This window comes from Rattus norvegicus, chromosome 9 (assembly GCF_036323735.1).
Source record: "Rattus norvegicus strain BN/NHsdMcwi chromosome 9, GRCr8, whole genome shotgun sequence".
Classification (NCBI taxonomy): Eukaryota; Metazoa; Chordata; class Mammalia; order Rodentia; family Muridae; genus Rattus; species Rattus norvegicus.
Genome location: NC_086027.1, coordinates 80,346,101 through 80,363,926, shown reverse-complemented (window position 1 = coordinate 80,363,926; position 17,826 = coordinate 80,346,101). Strand labels below are relative to the sequence as shown.

The 17,826-nt window shown below is 39.7% G+C and overlaps 1 protein-coding gene across 1 annotated transcript in view; it reads left to right on the top strand.

Annotated features, from left to right (window-relative positions):
* The window catches only part of Abca12 (ATP binding cassette subfamily A member 12), a 173,220-nt gene that overhangs the window by 81,414 nt on the left and 73,980 nt on the right, over positions 1 to 17,826 (top strand). The window contains exons 8-13 of the mRNA NM_001427691.1: positions 935 to 1,047; positions 6,551 to 6,620; positions 10,603 to 10,721; positions 11,741 to 11,847; positions 16,823 to 17,079; positions 17,161 to 17,273. Of these exons, the coding sequence (NP_001414620.1) occupies positions 935 to 1,047; positions 6,551 to 6,620; positions 10,603 to 10,721; positions 11,741 to 11,847; positions 16,823 to 17,079; positions 17,161 to 17,273 (779 nt within the window). The remainder of the gene's footprint in view (positions 1 to 934; positions 1,048 to 6,550; positions 6,621 to 10,602; positions 10,722 to 11,740; positions 11,848 to 16,822; positions 17,080 to 17,160; positions 17,274 to 17,826) is intronic.

Below are 17,826 nucleotides of genomic sequence, written 5' to 3'. Positions count from 1 at the left end.
AACAAGCCTGGGAACCAACAAGCCTGGGAACCAACAAGCCTGGGAACCAACAAGCCTGGGAACCAACAAGACAAGATGGCTCAGGGCTAAAGCTACGTGCTACTAACGTTAAATTGCTGACTCAACTCTGATTGTTGGTACAAATCACTGTATTTGGGAGATTCAGACAGCCTCGCGCAGTAGCTGCATCTCTTTTTAGAAATTCACTAAGGATTATAAAGAGACAAAAGGGTATTTCTTGAATAATTAGTTGTTACTTGGAGATGTGGAAGGAACTCAAGCAAAAAAAAAATTGTGTGTCCCCAGTGTGGACTGCCTGTCTTATTGGTTACATAACTCACAGAAAGGCAATGTGGGGTGTTTGGAAATTAAATTTGAGCTGCATTTGGAGTAGTGCCTGTGGGCCACTTATACAGTGGGACAGAGTACAGTCTTTAATTAGTAAGAGCTTTGCTTTAAAAAAATTATCATTTATTAACAAAATATTCATATATATGACATGCTTATATAATTACTCCTGAAACTAGATCTAAGATTGACTTTTAACAAAAAATAGTGTCTAGTATTTAATTTTTCCTTTAATTAAAAAGGAAATTTTATTTCATCGTGGGCTGCTAAACTCACTTGTTTATAATTCTTAATAGGAAAAATAAAAACAAAATGCCTGACAGAACCTTTGCTTCCTCAGTTCAAGGTCCTTGAGTACAAATCTTTACAATTCTGGAAACATTAAGTTCTCTGTTCTGGTTCAAGAACAGTGTTGGGGGATTTTGTGCATGAATAGACAATGAAGTAATTAAATTACAAAGGCAGCATCTTGTCTTTTATAGGAATCATTTTCTATATTGTAGCCATTTTCTCCTTGAATAACCTTTTGCTTCTGTCTGGGAGCCTTGACGCACAATCTGGTTTGATTTGTTCCTCCACTCATTAGGGTACTGCTGGTAGTGCGGGAGGTTTACCCACGTGTTCAAACTGATGAAGGATTCAGCACCCTCCAGAAGTCTGTTAAGCATCTGCTGAACACTCTGGACTCCCCAACACAAGGTACCGCATTTCCATCCTGCTGTATTAATACAGCATCACCAAGCGCACCAGAAAACCGAAGCAGGGTACAGTTGATATGATCATGTAGGCACAGAATTATTCCTAGATGGGAAATGTACAGAGACGTACAGAGAGGAAGCCATGGCTCCAAAGAAGACAAATTCCTAAAAGTTCTCTTTATGTAAAAATGAGCCCTCTCACTGTACAAAATCATGTTTATGTTTGGAATAGAAAATGAATATCAGATAATACGCATAATGAATAGATTTATATTATCACATTTTGGGACAAAAGCCTAAACCGAATTATAAGGTTTATGTCCTGTTTGTTTGTTTGTTTTGTTTTGTTTTTCTGAGATAGGGTCTCACTATGTAGCTCTGGCTGTCCTGGAAATCACTCTATAGAGCAGGGTGACAGATCACCTGCTTCAGCCTTCAAAGTGCTGGGGTTAAAGGTGAGTGCCACCACGCCTGGCATGCACCCTCATTTCTATGCTCGAATTAAAAAATATTGGAAAGAATGTTCTGATGGTAAAAATACATGCTCATCCAACCTCCTAGAAATGCATGATAGACACCATAGCATAAATTATGTCAGTAAAAGCCAATCAGCCCCAGGAAGACAAAGGGAGCATGTTGCAGGGGTTGAAAATGTCACCTTTGAATACATAGAATGTCATTATCTAGAAACCACATGGAGACGGTTGGGTGGACACACGCAGGCACACACAAAGGTTTAGAGCTGTGAGACACAAATCCCTGCTGCCGAAGCAAACACAGGTTAACATTTACCTCTTCTGAATGAATTCAGAATTATGCTTTCTTGTCTGTGTTTGCCGGCTTTTAAACAAGTAGCCTTCTGCTTTTGGATTCTAAAGTAAGCAGACTGAACTGCGAGCATCAGACAAAAAGCCGACTGTTCCTCGTATTGTCTCAGTCACCTTAGGAAAAGCAGGCATTAGACACCCAGGAAGAATTCTAAGCGCTGAGTCCGACATACTTGTACACGAGCTTCTGCCAGTAAAGAGACGTTTCCTATCTACAGTTACAGAATTAATGACTCATTTACATGGTTGATTGTTTCTAATGCTAATGTTTTTATGAAAACCAGGAGAGGTTTACTCTCGTAAAAGTCTAGCCTGGAGAACTAAACAGTGTGATAATTATTCCCTTGTGGGCTTTTTTTTTTTTTTTAATATTTGCGTTTTAAAGACTTGAGGACTATGATCACTCTTTTTTCATCTTTAGACTTAAATCATAAATTAATAACAATAAAAGAATATAATTAATAAAAACAACATATAAATAATTAAGTGATCAACTCAAGGCTTTTCTCCCCAGAAGACAAAAGGTTATCTGTGCTTGAGAAGCCAGAAGTAAACAATATTTCTTACTAATGTGACAGCCAAACCCTTTCCTGGTGAATGATGTAATCCAGTTTTCTGTATTTCCATATTTAACAATGGTCAAGATTTATAAACATGACTATGTTAATGACCTAGAAAATGTTAAAACATGCAATTGGATGGTCAAGGTAACAAGGAAATGCAGCCAGAAAAGTTATTTTTATCTGCAAAGTTGGATGTGATTAACTCCTCTTTGTTATTAAATCTAAGCACGTGTGAGGTCATCAGTGAGGGTAGCAGCACTGAGCCAACTCTTTCCCTAGTTGTTAATCCCAGCTCGAACAGAAAGTGCATCACCTTTGAAAGGTTTCCACAGGTATTCCGTGGAACGTCGAATTCAAACCTATAATGTGAATTCATCTACACGAGTGTCCCTGACCACAAGGGCAGATACTTGCCACCTTGGCCAGGTTACCACAGGCTTAGTCTTGATGATTTTTAGCCGTATATTTGAAGGGCATGTACTTGTTCCTTAAGCTTTGTGTTGATGTGAGGCACAGGGATGTTGCTTGTCTTCTGTAGATCTCACGGCAGCACCCTTAAAAATGAAGAAAATAATAGTATCTTCTGTGTCAATGTTAAGTGATTTTATTACTAAAACAATCTGAGGTATTATCCCATTTCATAGCTGGCTCGATATGTGTTGTTCTGCCAGCAAGAGGTCAGTCTGAGAGTAGACTCTGAACCTATCTGTTCACAAAGCCAGGTTCCTTGAGCTCTTTTATAGATGACCCCTTTCATGCATCCTTTCAGACACCCTAGGACACATAGTTTCTCACTGGAACACATCAGTGCCTGCTGCCATCAGACTGCAAAACTTCTAGTCAGCCACAGAAGTTACAGAGTGTAACATGTCAGGCCACAATTCTTCCACCATGACAAGTTTCATAGTGATGCTCCAGTATCCGACACAGTCTGATACACCACACTTCCTGCTACCTACGCCATGGCTCTAATCCAGCCTGAATTTGAAATACACTTAGGGCACCTTCAGAAGCCTCCACATCAGCCAGGAAGACATGGAGATGATATTGTCTCCTCTCTTTGTGGTAAGGTGTCTCAATTCTGTATTCTGCCCCGCCTGGTGTTGCTGGATCCCCGATACTAAGTGCTTCCTTTTATGAAGACTGAGGTTCAGGAGCAGAGGTTTCTTTGGTGACTTGTGAGCATGTGCTCCTTTGCAAAGTCATAAGTCCAGTGAAACAGTGTTTTAATATAGAGTACAGCGTGGGCAAGATTGTTGGAGGGTAGAGCAAGCACTTGTCTTGATAATCTGATGACTTCCCAATGTGTGCTATGGTACATATATGTACCAACGTTCACACACATACTGCATACATGTGCAATAATAATTAAGAAAGTAAATGTTGATTATTGAAGCAGTAATGCTCCCCAGCTTACAGACAGTACAGCACAGGTATCTTTGTACATCCGTGTTTATTCTCATATTATTCATCATACCCACGATATGCAAACAGCCTAGATGTCTGTCAACACTAGGACAGATAAAGGATGCAAAGCATATATGCACAGTGAATTTTCAGGTGTTAAGAACAATAAAAGTATGAACATTTCAGCAAGATAAATGAAGCAAGGGGACATTATGTTAAGTGAAATAAGCCAGGCTTGGAAAGACAAATACCAGTTTATTCTTATATCTAGAACTCGTATTTAAGTTTAGGTAGATAAACAGGTGATAAACAGGAAGAAAGTTGAAAAGAAGACCATGAAAAGAGAGAAAGAATCTAAAGGGAGTGATGGAAAAAAAAAGAGAGTTGTGGAATGCATGTATCATAGAAGTAGAAGGGTAACTCTTTGGAAGGATAAAGAGGTTGAGCAAACAGGAGAAAGAAGAGAATGGAGCAAGGCAGTGGAGAGCAGGTAAGGACAACACATATATACATACATACACACATAATATATATACACACACATATATACATATACACATACATACACATATACATACAGACACATGCATACATACACACATACACATACATATACACATACATACACATACATATACATAAACACATACATACACATATATAGACACATATATATACATACATACACACATACATCTATTGTATATATGTGTGTGTATATTATATGAAAATGTCACAGGGAGTGGCCAGCATGGTGGCTCAGTGGGTGAGGTACTTGCTGACAAGAACGATGATGTAAGTTCAGTCTGGGATTCACAAGTGGAAGTAGAAATCCAATTCTCCAAGTTGACCTCTGACCTTAACTCATTCTGTAGCATGGCTGAGAAATCAATTAAATAAATAAATATAAATAGGAGAAAAAGGAGAAACATTACAGTGAAATCCATTTCATTATAGGCCACTCCCCCAAAGTAATTATAATTAAAAAAAAACAAACTACCAATGCAGAATGTTATCTAGATGTCTGTGGATACCATTTTATACATGCCTGACCCCCCAAAAAAGTCAAAGAGGTAAAATCTTGCTTTTTAATGGTTTTAATGTTTCCCACCATTTTGGTCTAGTTAGTCTACTGATAAGGATATTTCTTCCAAAGTACTTTACAGCCTCCAGTGGACAGACAGAAAGGTTTCTTTTAAGTTCAGAGTTAAGCCTCACTGATAACATGAAGTTAATTTCTGTTAGTGATTTTCTTTATTGGTTTAATGGAAAAAAGAAACTCCATAACCAAAGGGTATACAAATGCTGACCCAGTTGCTGACAGCCTCACATAGAAGTTCAATGTGAGCAAGACAGACCTTGGCAAAAATGGTTGTGCAAACATTTCCGTTGAAAAATCATAAAACGCAATATATTTCTGTCCTTAATTTTTCAACATATGGGTATCAATGTTATTACTGATACCAATTAGGTGTATTTATTGTGATGTCTTTGTTGCTAGTCTTTTACCTTGATTATACATTTTCTATAAGGAGGACAATAATATTCAATTGCCCTTTTGATAATTCTCAGAAAATTTCACTCCGCTGAACAGAAAAGCAAAAAAGACCATTCTGACAGTTACTAGAGGCCAAGCCAACTTGGACATGAAGAACAATTCAGAAAGTGGATGGGGACAGGTGTTAAATTCTGGGATATTCTTTTATCTAAATATTTATTTCAATAGAACAGAAAACATTTCAAAAGCATGGGTCTCTGCACAAAGGCAGTTTTAGAAGACTGGAGGGTGCATGACCTAGAAACAATGGAAGAACCATTAAAATGGCTAATTGATATCCTATCGATAACCCATGTTAAAACATGACTGCACCCGAGCATCCTGGCCCACTGAAGTAGCTCGAGAATAGAAGGCTGATACCCTTCCGAAGCGAGGTGGCCCAATGCCCTGGATTTAGTGTTTTCATTTACACCATGACTGCCTAAGGAACTTTTCATTTTCAGTTTCCATGTTGTTTCTACGCCTGCTTTCTCTTTATCATTCAACTTACATAACAAGCAGAATCACTGACTTTTTTATCTTCAGGGGATAAATCTCAGTGGTTACTATGGCTTCATTGCAATCAGTACAGTCGTCCAGCGCGCCCCGCCCCCACTCCGCCCTGGCAACTTCTTGTTTGAGATAACGACTGCACAATCCTGTTTACATTGGCCAGTGCTCGTTCATAGCTGCGTGCAGTGATCACTGCCTGCTCCTTGAAATAAAGTAGATTAGCAGCGAGGGCAAATGCTTCCCAGGTCTACATCTGAATGGCCCAGGTCTGGGTGGGGGAAGGGACGGCAGAGAAAACAACCCTGAGGGTCACATTAGACTGATTTGATCAACAAATTGCTTCGTGCTCAATCTTCGTTACGGTGTTTGAAAGTCACCTATGGAATCAGGTCTCGGGACGAAATAATATGGTCTGATGTATGAACGAAAAACGAATAAACTAGGATTATTTTAATCAAAAGGCCCCATTTCCTACAAACACCTTACATATTTCCAACAAAAAGAAAATGAATAGCATTTGTAAAAACAAAACAAAACAAAACAAAAACTGCACCTTCTTTTTCCACTATTAATTTGACTTATGGTAATTTTTTTGATGAGGAGGAAAGTGTTTTTGAACAAACACGTTCTATATTGACCTGTGTATTATTGCTGTAGGTGACAATTCAACGCATGCGTGGACTGATGATGACGAGCAGACACTGTCCCCAAGCAGTCTGGCTGCACAGTAAGTTGTGTTTCCCGACCGTGGGCTAGCTGGCTGGATAAACCAAGCCTCTCATAAACCTCCTTATCTTATCAGCCCGGAAATCGGTGCTCAATCGAAGGGCATTATCAAATGTAGTAAAGTTGAAACTAATTTGGGCGTATTAATTAACGTGGTTTGGATAACACAGCCTGAGGCGCTCTTTTCCAGTTCTGAGATGTACTCCGCCTTGTCTGGAAGGGTTTCTTTGTGCCTGTGAGCCGAGTCTCGTGGGCACTTGTTTCTTTCTCTATGAAAAATACATAAGCATCTGTCTTAGACTGTTCAGTTCCTGTAGCAAAATACCACAGACAGGGCAACTGGCAAATGATGGAGACTTAGTTTCCATACTGTAAGCCTGGCATCACAGTGGGAGCAGACTTGGTGTCTGGGAAGAGCCTACTTTCCAGATCATAAAGGGCACCTTCTTTCCAAGGCTGTTTGTATAGGCTACCAGTCCCACCCATAAGAGTTCTGTCCCCAAAGACCCCACCTCCTAAGGTCATTATCATCTTGGCATGTAGAATGTCAGTATAGAGACTTCAACACATTCAGACCAGAGCAACGTCCAGAACTTTTACATTGCTATTTCAATAGCGTTTTAGAGTCAAAATATTCTTAAAGCCTAATCAAGATAATGCAAATTTTGTCTGCTCTCAGGAATGTTGGCGTAGCAGGGGGAAAAAGATTACAAATCATTTAATTTTGGACTTCCCTAGGAAATGACAGCAGTCACCATGGTGTCTAAAGACCACAAACGTGAGCAGTTCTGAAGGAACTCATAATTAGGACAGGGAATGCAAGCAGTTCCCTGATATATCAAACTTAGGTAAATTTAGAGACTAGTTGGTCTCGTGGGTAAAGATTGCTTTGGCTTGATAAATCATGCTATTGTGGTTCTAAGAATTTAGTCACGCCAAAGACATGTTTGCAACTAGTAGAAATCTGCACAATTAAAATCGAAGACTCAAAAGGCAAGGAGACGTTGCTCAATGGTTCTAAAACACAGTTAGGGAAGAGTCAGGATGTCCCACAGCATGGTTGCTTAGTAGACTAAGAGAGCAGTGATGTGCTCAAAAAGGTAAGGAGGGGCTGCAGGAATGGCTCAGCAGTGAAGAACGCTGGCTGCTCTTCCAGAGGACCCAGGTTCCCTTCCCAGCATTCCCATGGCCACTCACATCCAATGTTACTGTCAATCCCAGAGAATCCAACGTCCTCTTATGTTATGCTATGTTTCAGATATCTGGGACTTTTGATATAATCCCTGGATAACCATCATACATAATGATAACTTTAAAATAAAATAAAATAAAAAACCTCTTTAAATTGACACTGTGGATGCTTGGTGCGGATTCGAGAGATTCCTGTCAGAGCCTACAGGCATGCATAGCATTGACAGTCCTCAGCACTTCTGTCTTGCAAATCCCTCAGCTGCTGCTGTCAGTTTATTAGAGGGAATTCAATACCCATAGATGAGTCTTGGGATTGATGAAATTAAGGAGTTTCTTTAGACTCTCTCTCCATTTCCATTTTAAAATGATCACACCACAGCAGTAACGGCACAAGGCAGAAAGGCTTTTGGTTCAGCTTGTGCTAATGACGGCTACTCAATCTCACTCTTTTTCCCACAGCTTTCCATCATTACTCATGTTCTAATGTCGCTTTAAAATTTATGTGTGTGTGCACTCCTGCACTCGTACACACAGATGTGTGTTTATATCCATAACCTGTCTTTTATTGTAAGCACTTTGGTGAAGAAAGGATTTTGTATAAAGAAGTTTAAATTAGTCATTTAAAGGACTCATGGTGTTTAGGCCAAAACAGGGGCATATATATGTCATCTAAATTTTTGAACATATTAAGTCATTTTAAAAGTTGTCATCAGTGCTTTCTACAAAAGTAAGAGGGGGAGGGTTATATGCTTCTTCTGGGTCACTCAAGTTCAGCTATTGTGGGAGGTTAGGCCAACATTTTGCTACTGACACTGCTGCCTGGGAGAACTGGCTCTACATGCAGTGTTATGTATCTTGCAGTGGGAACAGAGAGGGGGAAGGTGCCGGAAGGTTGGATCCATGAGAACCTTCCTACTGGAACCAGTGCACAAAAAGCCATCCTGAGGTGCAGTCATTGGCAGACGGGTTCAATAGCTAATGTCTCTGCAGTTTCCCACGTCTCTTCTACAGATGACTGTATCCACTGAATGCTCACACAAATGTGAATGCTAGAAAGTCTTCTATGGTCAAAAAGGATGGAATATAAATTTAAGTGGGTCATTCCTTCAAGGTGTGCACAGGAAATCTTGAAATCTGTTCTTGTTACTACAAAGGAATGACATAAATGGATAATCTCCCCCCCCCCCACAAATAGATATACTCTACAGCAATTTCAATAATTCTGTTGGTCTCTTGTTTGGCATTGTGTTCCTAAATGAATTTTAGTTTATCCTTAGCATCTTTTAACCCATCTCCCAGTTCCATTAATATTGTCTCATGTTCAAAATCAATAGGTCAGGGTCATTTCCTTTCTTCCTCTAGCATCTATCTATCTATCTATCTATCTATCTATCTATCTATCTATCTATCTATCTATCTATCTATCTATCTATCTATCTCTCCCTCCCTCTCTCTCCTTCCTTCTTCCCTTTATTCCTCCCTCACTCCCTTCTTTCCTTCCTTCCTTTCTTCCTTTCTTCCTTTCCTGCCTCATGACCTTGGCTGGCTGATACCATGGATTGAGAGACAGTTCATTAAACTTACCTGCATGCAGGCGTGACTCAGTGTTCTACAGCTAATCTATAATAGGTTGGCATTGTTAGCCATCCTATTCTGTTGGGTTATTATCAGTTACAAGGTGATTTAGTATGGAAATGCAGTTGACAGATGATTCCTTTTATTTGGGCCATACAAACTCATCTAAACCTGCATTCCCTGCCTTTTATTCGTCAATTGATGTTGGCATTGATTACTTTCATGGAGGCTTTGATAAATGATAAATGATAAATGATAAAGCTAAGTGTCGAAAGCTTAGTGATCTAAGGCAAGCAAACATAGTGTTTTCTACAGTCTCTAGACAAGGAAATACCTAAACAAGAGCTTTTAGAATCAGTGCTTTAAAGTAAACATTCGTGATCTATCAGAATGGCTCCATGGGTAAAGGCCTTTGCTGCATGAACTGGTGACCCTAGTCCTGAATTTGCACTTCTTACTCTCCCACAATAAATAAGTGTGTAAAAATTTAAAAGTCTGGGCAGGTAGCTCAATGGTAGAGCCCTTGCCTGGCTTGCAGAAGGCACTGGACTCAATCCCCATCACCAGAAAAGAAATTAAAACGAAAAAAATGTATAAAATGTAAATTAAAATTAAAAGTTAGTCTTATGACCAATAAAGTGTGCTCTTACTGCCAAGTTGGAAACTTTTCCTAGCGTTGGTTTATTTCTTTTTAATGTTCCTTCAGGATCCAGAGTCATTAGCCCACATTTAAACATCCAGAGGCTTCTTTAATATTAGTGCTTTTTTCTACATTACTAGCTGTGTTTGGAGGGGGCTCACCCACTAGCATTTTGATAAAATACAAGTTAATATCTTACAGAACCTGCTATTAGTTATTTTGCCTACTGTTTAGCATAATTCAGGGCATATGTCTTTCAAACGGGCATTAACATTTATTCTGTTTGTCAGTTAAAATGTAACAGCCGCCAGTGATGAAAAAAGCCATGGATTGGAGAGGTAGCCTTATGGTTGAAGTGGCAGGGAATACATCACACACACACACACACACACACACACACACACACACACACACACACGAGCACACATTCAGAGGTGTGCTACCTCTGTACAGCAGGGCTTGGTGAAGGTGGGTACTCAATTTCTCAGGGGGTTTGCTACCCAGGCCAACAAATTACAGTTTAAATGACTGCTTCCATTTTACGAGTCCTAATCATATGTTCTCATCTGATTGACAGGCTCCTGATCCTGGAAAATTTTGAAGATGCCATCTTGAACATATCATCCAGAAGTCCATATTCTCCTTATTTGGCATGCGTAAGGAACATGACTGACAACTTGGCTAAAGGATCACCAGGTGATGCTCTAACTCAGCTCATGTTCTGTTCTAATCGGTTCAGACATCAACTCATCAAAGGAGATTTTTTAAAAAAATATATTCTTTTTCATAGTTACACTTCCATTCTAGCTAAGTGATTTAATATTAAAGTGGAATTGCTAATGTCATTATGCTGACCTCTTGCTGCTACTTGCATTGCACGGTCACCCGAACAAATTCTAGGAGGATGGTTTCCTACTAGATCACGTGATACGGGTTACCTGGACAAACTTCCCAAGAATCCAGAGTCACCAGGAGCTCATGCAGTCCTTCATGACATTCTCCGTGTCCTTAGTGTTCTTAGGTTGTTGAAAAATTAAGATAAAGAATCAAGAATTCCAAAGTTTTTGCATATTACATGAACAAAGGGGACCCTGTGTCAGACCGCTTCCCGCTTTTACACATTGAACTTTCAATTTTTTAACGTACGTAAGCAAAAATTATAAAGACTGTGACTGGGCTGGAGAGATGGCACAGCTAGGCTAGGATCACAACCAAAACTATAAGACTGCAAACATTTTCCACTGTTCTCACATGCATTCTTTTTTCCTATACCACAAGGTATCAAGCAAACAGTACAACACATATTTTAGCCTGGAGTTTGTTTCCCCAATATTACTAAATTATGGCTGAAAGTACAGACTTGGGTACATTGACTATACAGTCTATTTGCCCTAACATATTCCAGCCTAGTGTATCCCAGAGTCAGAAATAAGAAAATTATTTAATTCACAAAGAGCTAATGCTGTGCGGTACTGTACTAGAAACATCTTTTATCTCTAAGCAGCGTTATCTGTGAATATTTTAAGAAATAATGAACTCTATAGTCCACATGGTTCAAGGAAAGGTTAATTTTCACTCATTTTATATTTATATTGAACTACAACATTATTCTAAAGAAATCCTTGCTGATAAGTCTGGAGAAAAGTCCCTTTCCACTGTGCTCCCCAGGTAACCTTGTGATCCTCACAAAGTCATTCTTCCTCCCTCCTCTGCAGACAATCTAAAGTTTCTACAGTCCACAATTCACTTTAGAAAACCTTTCCTTCAAAATGGCTCCTATGAGGATGGCTTCCCTCCATTTCTTGAGATCCTGAAATCCAAGGTAAGTCAAGAAAGGAAACATAAATAACGAAACAGCAATACTTTTGGCGATATGCTAGGAAGATTCAGTTACAATGCCTGATGATTACAGGTGACCTCCTTTCCCCTGCAGCTCTGTTCAGGCCAAAGGGTGACAAAGGTGCTTGATTTTACATAATGTCTTCAATGTCGTCCTCAGCATAAGATGATCTATTAAGAGCCCACTTACAGTGCTCATAAGCATCTATAAACATTTCACAATATAGCTATCTTATTAAGCTTCCTAATTTGGGAGTTCATTGTATTATTATTATTTTTTAATTTCTTGACTTCCATATATATAAAAGTAGATTTCAAAAGCGAATATCCCAACTTCACGGTGCACAAAGGTCTCAAATCTTAACATATCTGTTTTTCTTGTCATCGTATCGGGCACTAAGAAGTCATATTAAAATGTGTGATGCTGAAGAAGGGAAGGGAAGAATCGAGCCTGTAAATCTCCTAAGCTTGAATCAGATCCTGCTATTTGCCTATCGTTCACACAGTGTACAGATTATCAGGAAATTCATTTTTAAGGCAACTCTATTAAGGTTTGAAAACAGTTTTCCTAGTAAGAACTGCGGTTTAATTAGATCTATGTAGCCTGGGATAAAGTTAAATTAGAAGTGGTTTATTTAGGGCAAGCAAGTGATTTGCTGTGTGGTAAACAAGCCGTAATTAAGCAGGCATGCAAAACATTATGTCCATGTATATTACAGATAAATGTGCTCATTAGACTACCTACCTTTTAGCCCCACTTTTCTACATGAATCAAATTTTCTAATGTACTTAATTTAGTGTTATCTTAATTTATGCAAATGAGAAAGAAGGCATACATTCGCCCAGAATGTTCTTATTCATCTTCCAAGAATCAGTGTAAATGTCACTTGTGCAACACTAGTTTATCTCCTTTCCCCTGTTTTCCAGACAGCTGTGCCCCCTTCATTTATTTTATATGGATACTGAACTCTGATAGCATCTGAACAAAACTCCTCGCTGATAGGTCAGGATAAAAGCCCCTTTCCAGTGGGCTCCCCACGCAACCTTGTGATTCTTACAAAGTCATTTTTCCTCCTTCCTCTGCAGACAATGAAGACCTCTGCAGTCCACAATTTACTTTAGAAAATCTTTTCTTTGAAATGGCTCCTACTAGGACAATTTGCTCTTTTATTTATAAGACAATAATCTCCAACCTCCAAGTTCTTACAATCTTGCCAGGGGAGAAGTCAGGAAGTGAGAGTCACAATTGTAACAGAGTAAGATAAAGGATGTGGTATGCGGACCGACGGGTTTCTGCGTGTAAAGATAGGTATCGAACTCAAGATTATGGGGTACAGAAGTGAAAGGAAGAAACTTGGCCGAGAACATAATACTTACTCTGAGTCTTGAAGGCTGTGTATCATTGGGTCATACTCATGCATTCCAGACTTCGAAACTCAAGTTTGTAAGAAGCCAGAGAGGTATGAGCCTCAAAGACAGATGCAGTTAGCTGGAGTCACAGGAAGGAGAAGGTACCTATGGGAAAGTCAGAAACTGGACTTTAGAGAAAAGCCACGTCCAGGTCCTACAGACATCTGTGAGTTGAGGAGTTTGAGTTCGGCATCAAATATGAAGAAGGCAAATTTTGTATTTTAGAAAGAGATTAAGATTGGGAGAATGTTACATATGCCACGTCTGAAATAATCTAAACAAACAAACAAATGAAAACCCCATGGCCTCTGTGGAGTCAGTGCAGTCAGAGAACAGAAGGGAGAAAGAGCTTCAACTGTGGTTTAGGAGGTCAGCCCAAGGTGAGGCCTGAGGAATCCAGAGGTCTTGGTAACGAGACTTCCAGTCTTTGGAAGGCGGTACCTAGCATCATGGTTTGCTTTGTGGGGGTATCACTTAACTGCAGTAGAAACCCTGGCGAATCCAGGCCTTCTTCATCTCTATAAGCACATATCTCTAAATGAAAGGGATTGAGTCATGAACACATAAGCAAGGTGGGACACCAACAATGGCGCTGTGTTCTCTGAGCTGCTACTCAGCACATGGCTATGAAAGAGTGAAGCCGGGCGCCTATGGTTTTATGGCCATTGCTTCCTGCCATCCTCAGTGTGGCAGCCATTTGAGTACCCAAATTTTACTCATAGAATTCCTTGCAGCAGGTAGATCCTCCAAAACACAAAATGTCTGCCCACTTAGAACACTGCCTTCTATTTCTCAGCCTTCTGCTTACACATCTTGTTTGAGACTGTCTGTGTTCTTTCCTTTCCTTGTCTGTTTTTAATCTCTTCTCCCCTCCCCCCCTCTGGTTCTTTTGGTAGAAAGGGACACTTCTTGACTGCATAAAATAAACTTGTTATGTTGGGCAGGAATGCAAACAATATACTATGTTTATTGTAATGACTTCAACATTTTTGAAGTACACACACACACACACACACACACACACACACACACACACACACCACACATTTACTGGCCAAGGGTCAGGAACATCGATTAAAGACTTATCAGTTGATGTCTATAATATTATAGACTCTTCGTGATCATATGAATTAAATTTCTCTTTCATTTGAGAGCTCCTGGACAATGAGGAAGCCTGTCATAGCTAGAAATGGAGTTAGTGAGGAATCGTTACCCAATCATAGGTCTGAACCTCTGCCGATGTCAATGGAGACAGCCTCTGTATAGGGCTTTGGAAAATCGGTAGTCTAAAGTTAGCATATGCTTTGTTTAAAACAACATCTCACTCCATTACCCTGGATGGTCTGAACTTACTGCGTAGCCCATACTGGACTTAACAGTGCAATCCTCCTGCCTCTGCCTCCTGAGTGTTGGGATTAGAAGTGTGCACCACCACATCTTGTTATACTGACAAATGCAGTGAATGTGTGTGTGAGTTGCAGACATGTGTGTCTGTGTCCTCGTGCACTCATGTGCAAACACGCAGAAGCCAAAGCAGGACTTGTGACATCTTCCTCTATCTCTCTCTACCTTGACACTTTGAGTCAAGGTCTCTCATTGAGCTGGAAGCAAGTCAGTGAGATCTTGGTATCTCACCTCCCCATCTCCCCTGCGGCTGTAGGCATGGGTAGGCAGTGAATGTTTGGGATTCAATCTCAGGAACATATTAGAGAGCTTAGATCATTAGAGTTTCAGGATCCTTTCTTCTTGCCAGTTTGGGAGTTTAAGTCATTTTGACGATTTCCATAGAGCAAAAATGCTTAGTCTTTCTAAACACATCAAAAGGCAAAAGCCAATATGCATAACAAGGCAATGCCTGAAAATCAGATCTATCACCATGGAGTCGCTAATGCATGCTCCAGCTTAAAGACTTAAGAAAACATTGATTAAAATTTAATTGTCCTAAATACCATAATATTTAGACCATAACCATTTTTAGCTGTAGGGGTCAGTCAGATTATATGCATTCCTGGTGTTGGGTAACCATTGTTCCAGAATCCCTTTCATCATGCATGTGTAAACATTTTCTATCACTCCACATCTCTCTCTCCTCTCAGCCTCTGGGAATTCTTAGTCCCTCTTTGATTTTCTGAGTTATGAACTTCACTCCTCTAGGTTGCGCATACATTGGAATTACATAGCATTTGAAGTGACTGATTAAATTTAGCATGGTTTCCTCAAGAGTCCCCATGTTACAACAGCATATCCTTTTCTATTTAAGGATATACATATATGTATGTTTGTATATATATATATATATATATATATATATATATATATATATATGTTTGTATACATATATGTTTATTTATACATACACACACATATAGCACTTTAGACATTGTTTCATTTATATATATAGTCTGGTTATCCATTCATTCTTTGCGTTGTTTCTATTCTTTGGCTATTATCAATAAGGCTTTTGTGCACATTGGTATACAAATATTCTCTCCAAGCACTAGCTTCAATTCCCTGAAGCATAGTCCCAGAAGTGGAATTTGAGCTCATATGCTGACTTTATCTTTGAGTCCTGAGAAAGTGCAATACTGTTTTCCATAGAAGCTGTTCCAGCATCTCGCACTCCTACCAGCAATACACAAAGGTTATAATGCCTGTACGCCCTCATCAACACTTGTTATTTTCTGGTTCTGTTTGCTATATATCACAGTCATCATGATGGATGTGAAGAAGAAAAGGCTTTTTGAAAAAATTCAAGACAAATCTGCCTCCCCTCTGCCCTTACACATAATATAAAATAAAAATTAAATATAAAATTCAAAGTGATTGTGATTTAAACTGTATTTTAAAAAACTACTTGTCTTAGTCAGAGTTTCTATTGCTGCAATGAACACCATGACCAAAAAAGCAAGTTAGAGAGGAAAGGCTTTATTTGGCTTATACTTGCTTATCACAAGTCCATCAAGTCAGGACAGGAACTAAATCAGGGCTGGAACCCAGAAGCAGGAACTGAGGCAGAGGCCATGGAGGGTGCTGCTTACTGGCTTGCTTCCCCTGGCTTGCTCAGCCTGTCTTATAGAACCCAGGACCAACAGCCTAGGGATGACTCCACCCACCATGGGCTGGACCCTTTATCACTGATCAGTAATTGAGAAAATGCATCCCCTCTGTGCAAAACCCCAAAGGGGGTCTGATCCCTTGGAGCTGGAGTCTGCAGGACACTTGGCTTGTTACGTAGGTACTTGGATAGAAACTTCTGTCTTCAAAACTGTGTAGCAATCTCTCTAAACCACTGAGTAATCTCACCATCCCTCTTAATTTTTAAAACTACATTTTAAAAACCTGCAGACCTATGCCACTGATTCTTAGGAAAGAGAAGTACAGAGAGACAGCAAAGGACGCTGCTGTGTCATAAGGCTAAGACCAAAGCCTAACTAATGCATAGGTAGAAACATTTTTTACAGGATCAAATTTGGTTACCTATTTTCAACTACTAAATATGCCAAATAACATGACTAATCTATTTTCTCTCCTTTCCCCTTTATGGGAAGCTGTCTCAGCTTCGGAACTTGACGGAACTTCTCTGCGAGTCAGAGACTTTCAGTACGATCGAGAAGTCTTGCCAATTCCCTAATATGAGCTTCAAGAGGCTGTGTGAAGACCATGCCTTTCACGTGCAACTAATTGAAGTGGCAGAGCTGGGCACCGATCTCGCCTCTGGCTTACTGTACCACGACAATATACTATCTGCAAAGCTGAGGGATTTGCTCACTGGAGATCCCAGTAAAATTAATCTCGATATGGACTGGTAAGTTTTCTTTTTCCTTGGAGAAATCCTGTCTCCAAAATTGTTATGCCTAGTTGAATTTATTCCTCTGTTTTGTCCTAGGCTCCTGGAACAGGCGCTGCAAATGAATTACTTGGAAAATATCACACGGCTAATACCAACCGTGGAGGCCATGTTGCACGTCAACACCAGTGCAGATGCTTCTGAGCAACCAGGTGTTTCCCTGCCCGCATTCTAAAGACTCATTAGGACGCAGGTTGCCATCTGCAGTTTGAGAAAAGGCTTTCTCAAAGGCCCCAGGCAAACTTGCTATACTGTCTGCCCTGACAATGAGGAACCCGAAGCTTCCAAAGGCAGCTGCTTGTCCAAAGCAGACACAACAAGCTAGTGGGGACTGAGACCTGAAAGAGTGTTAGAGCAAAAGATTTCCAAAATTTAACAAGTTAGACCAATTTATCTTCTGTTTCTAGATATAGTAAAGTGTATTAGAGAATTGACTGTATGAAGGAGGGTGAAAACTACTCCCTTCTATAAGAAAGATCTGATTTAAAAAAATACTAGAATGGACGCACAGCTGTGTGTGGAAATCTCAATTCAGAAGTTTCTGTTGGTATTCTGAGCATGACAAACCATGCAATACACTTCTTCTTGGCACAATACCTGAATACGGGAAAGAAGGACATTCTGAGGCACAAAACTGGAAGGACATGAAATCTAAAAATGAAGAAGATGTGTTGCATGAGGGTAACTTAGTACAAGAAATCGGAG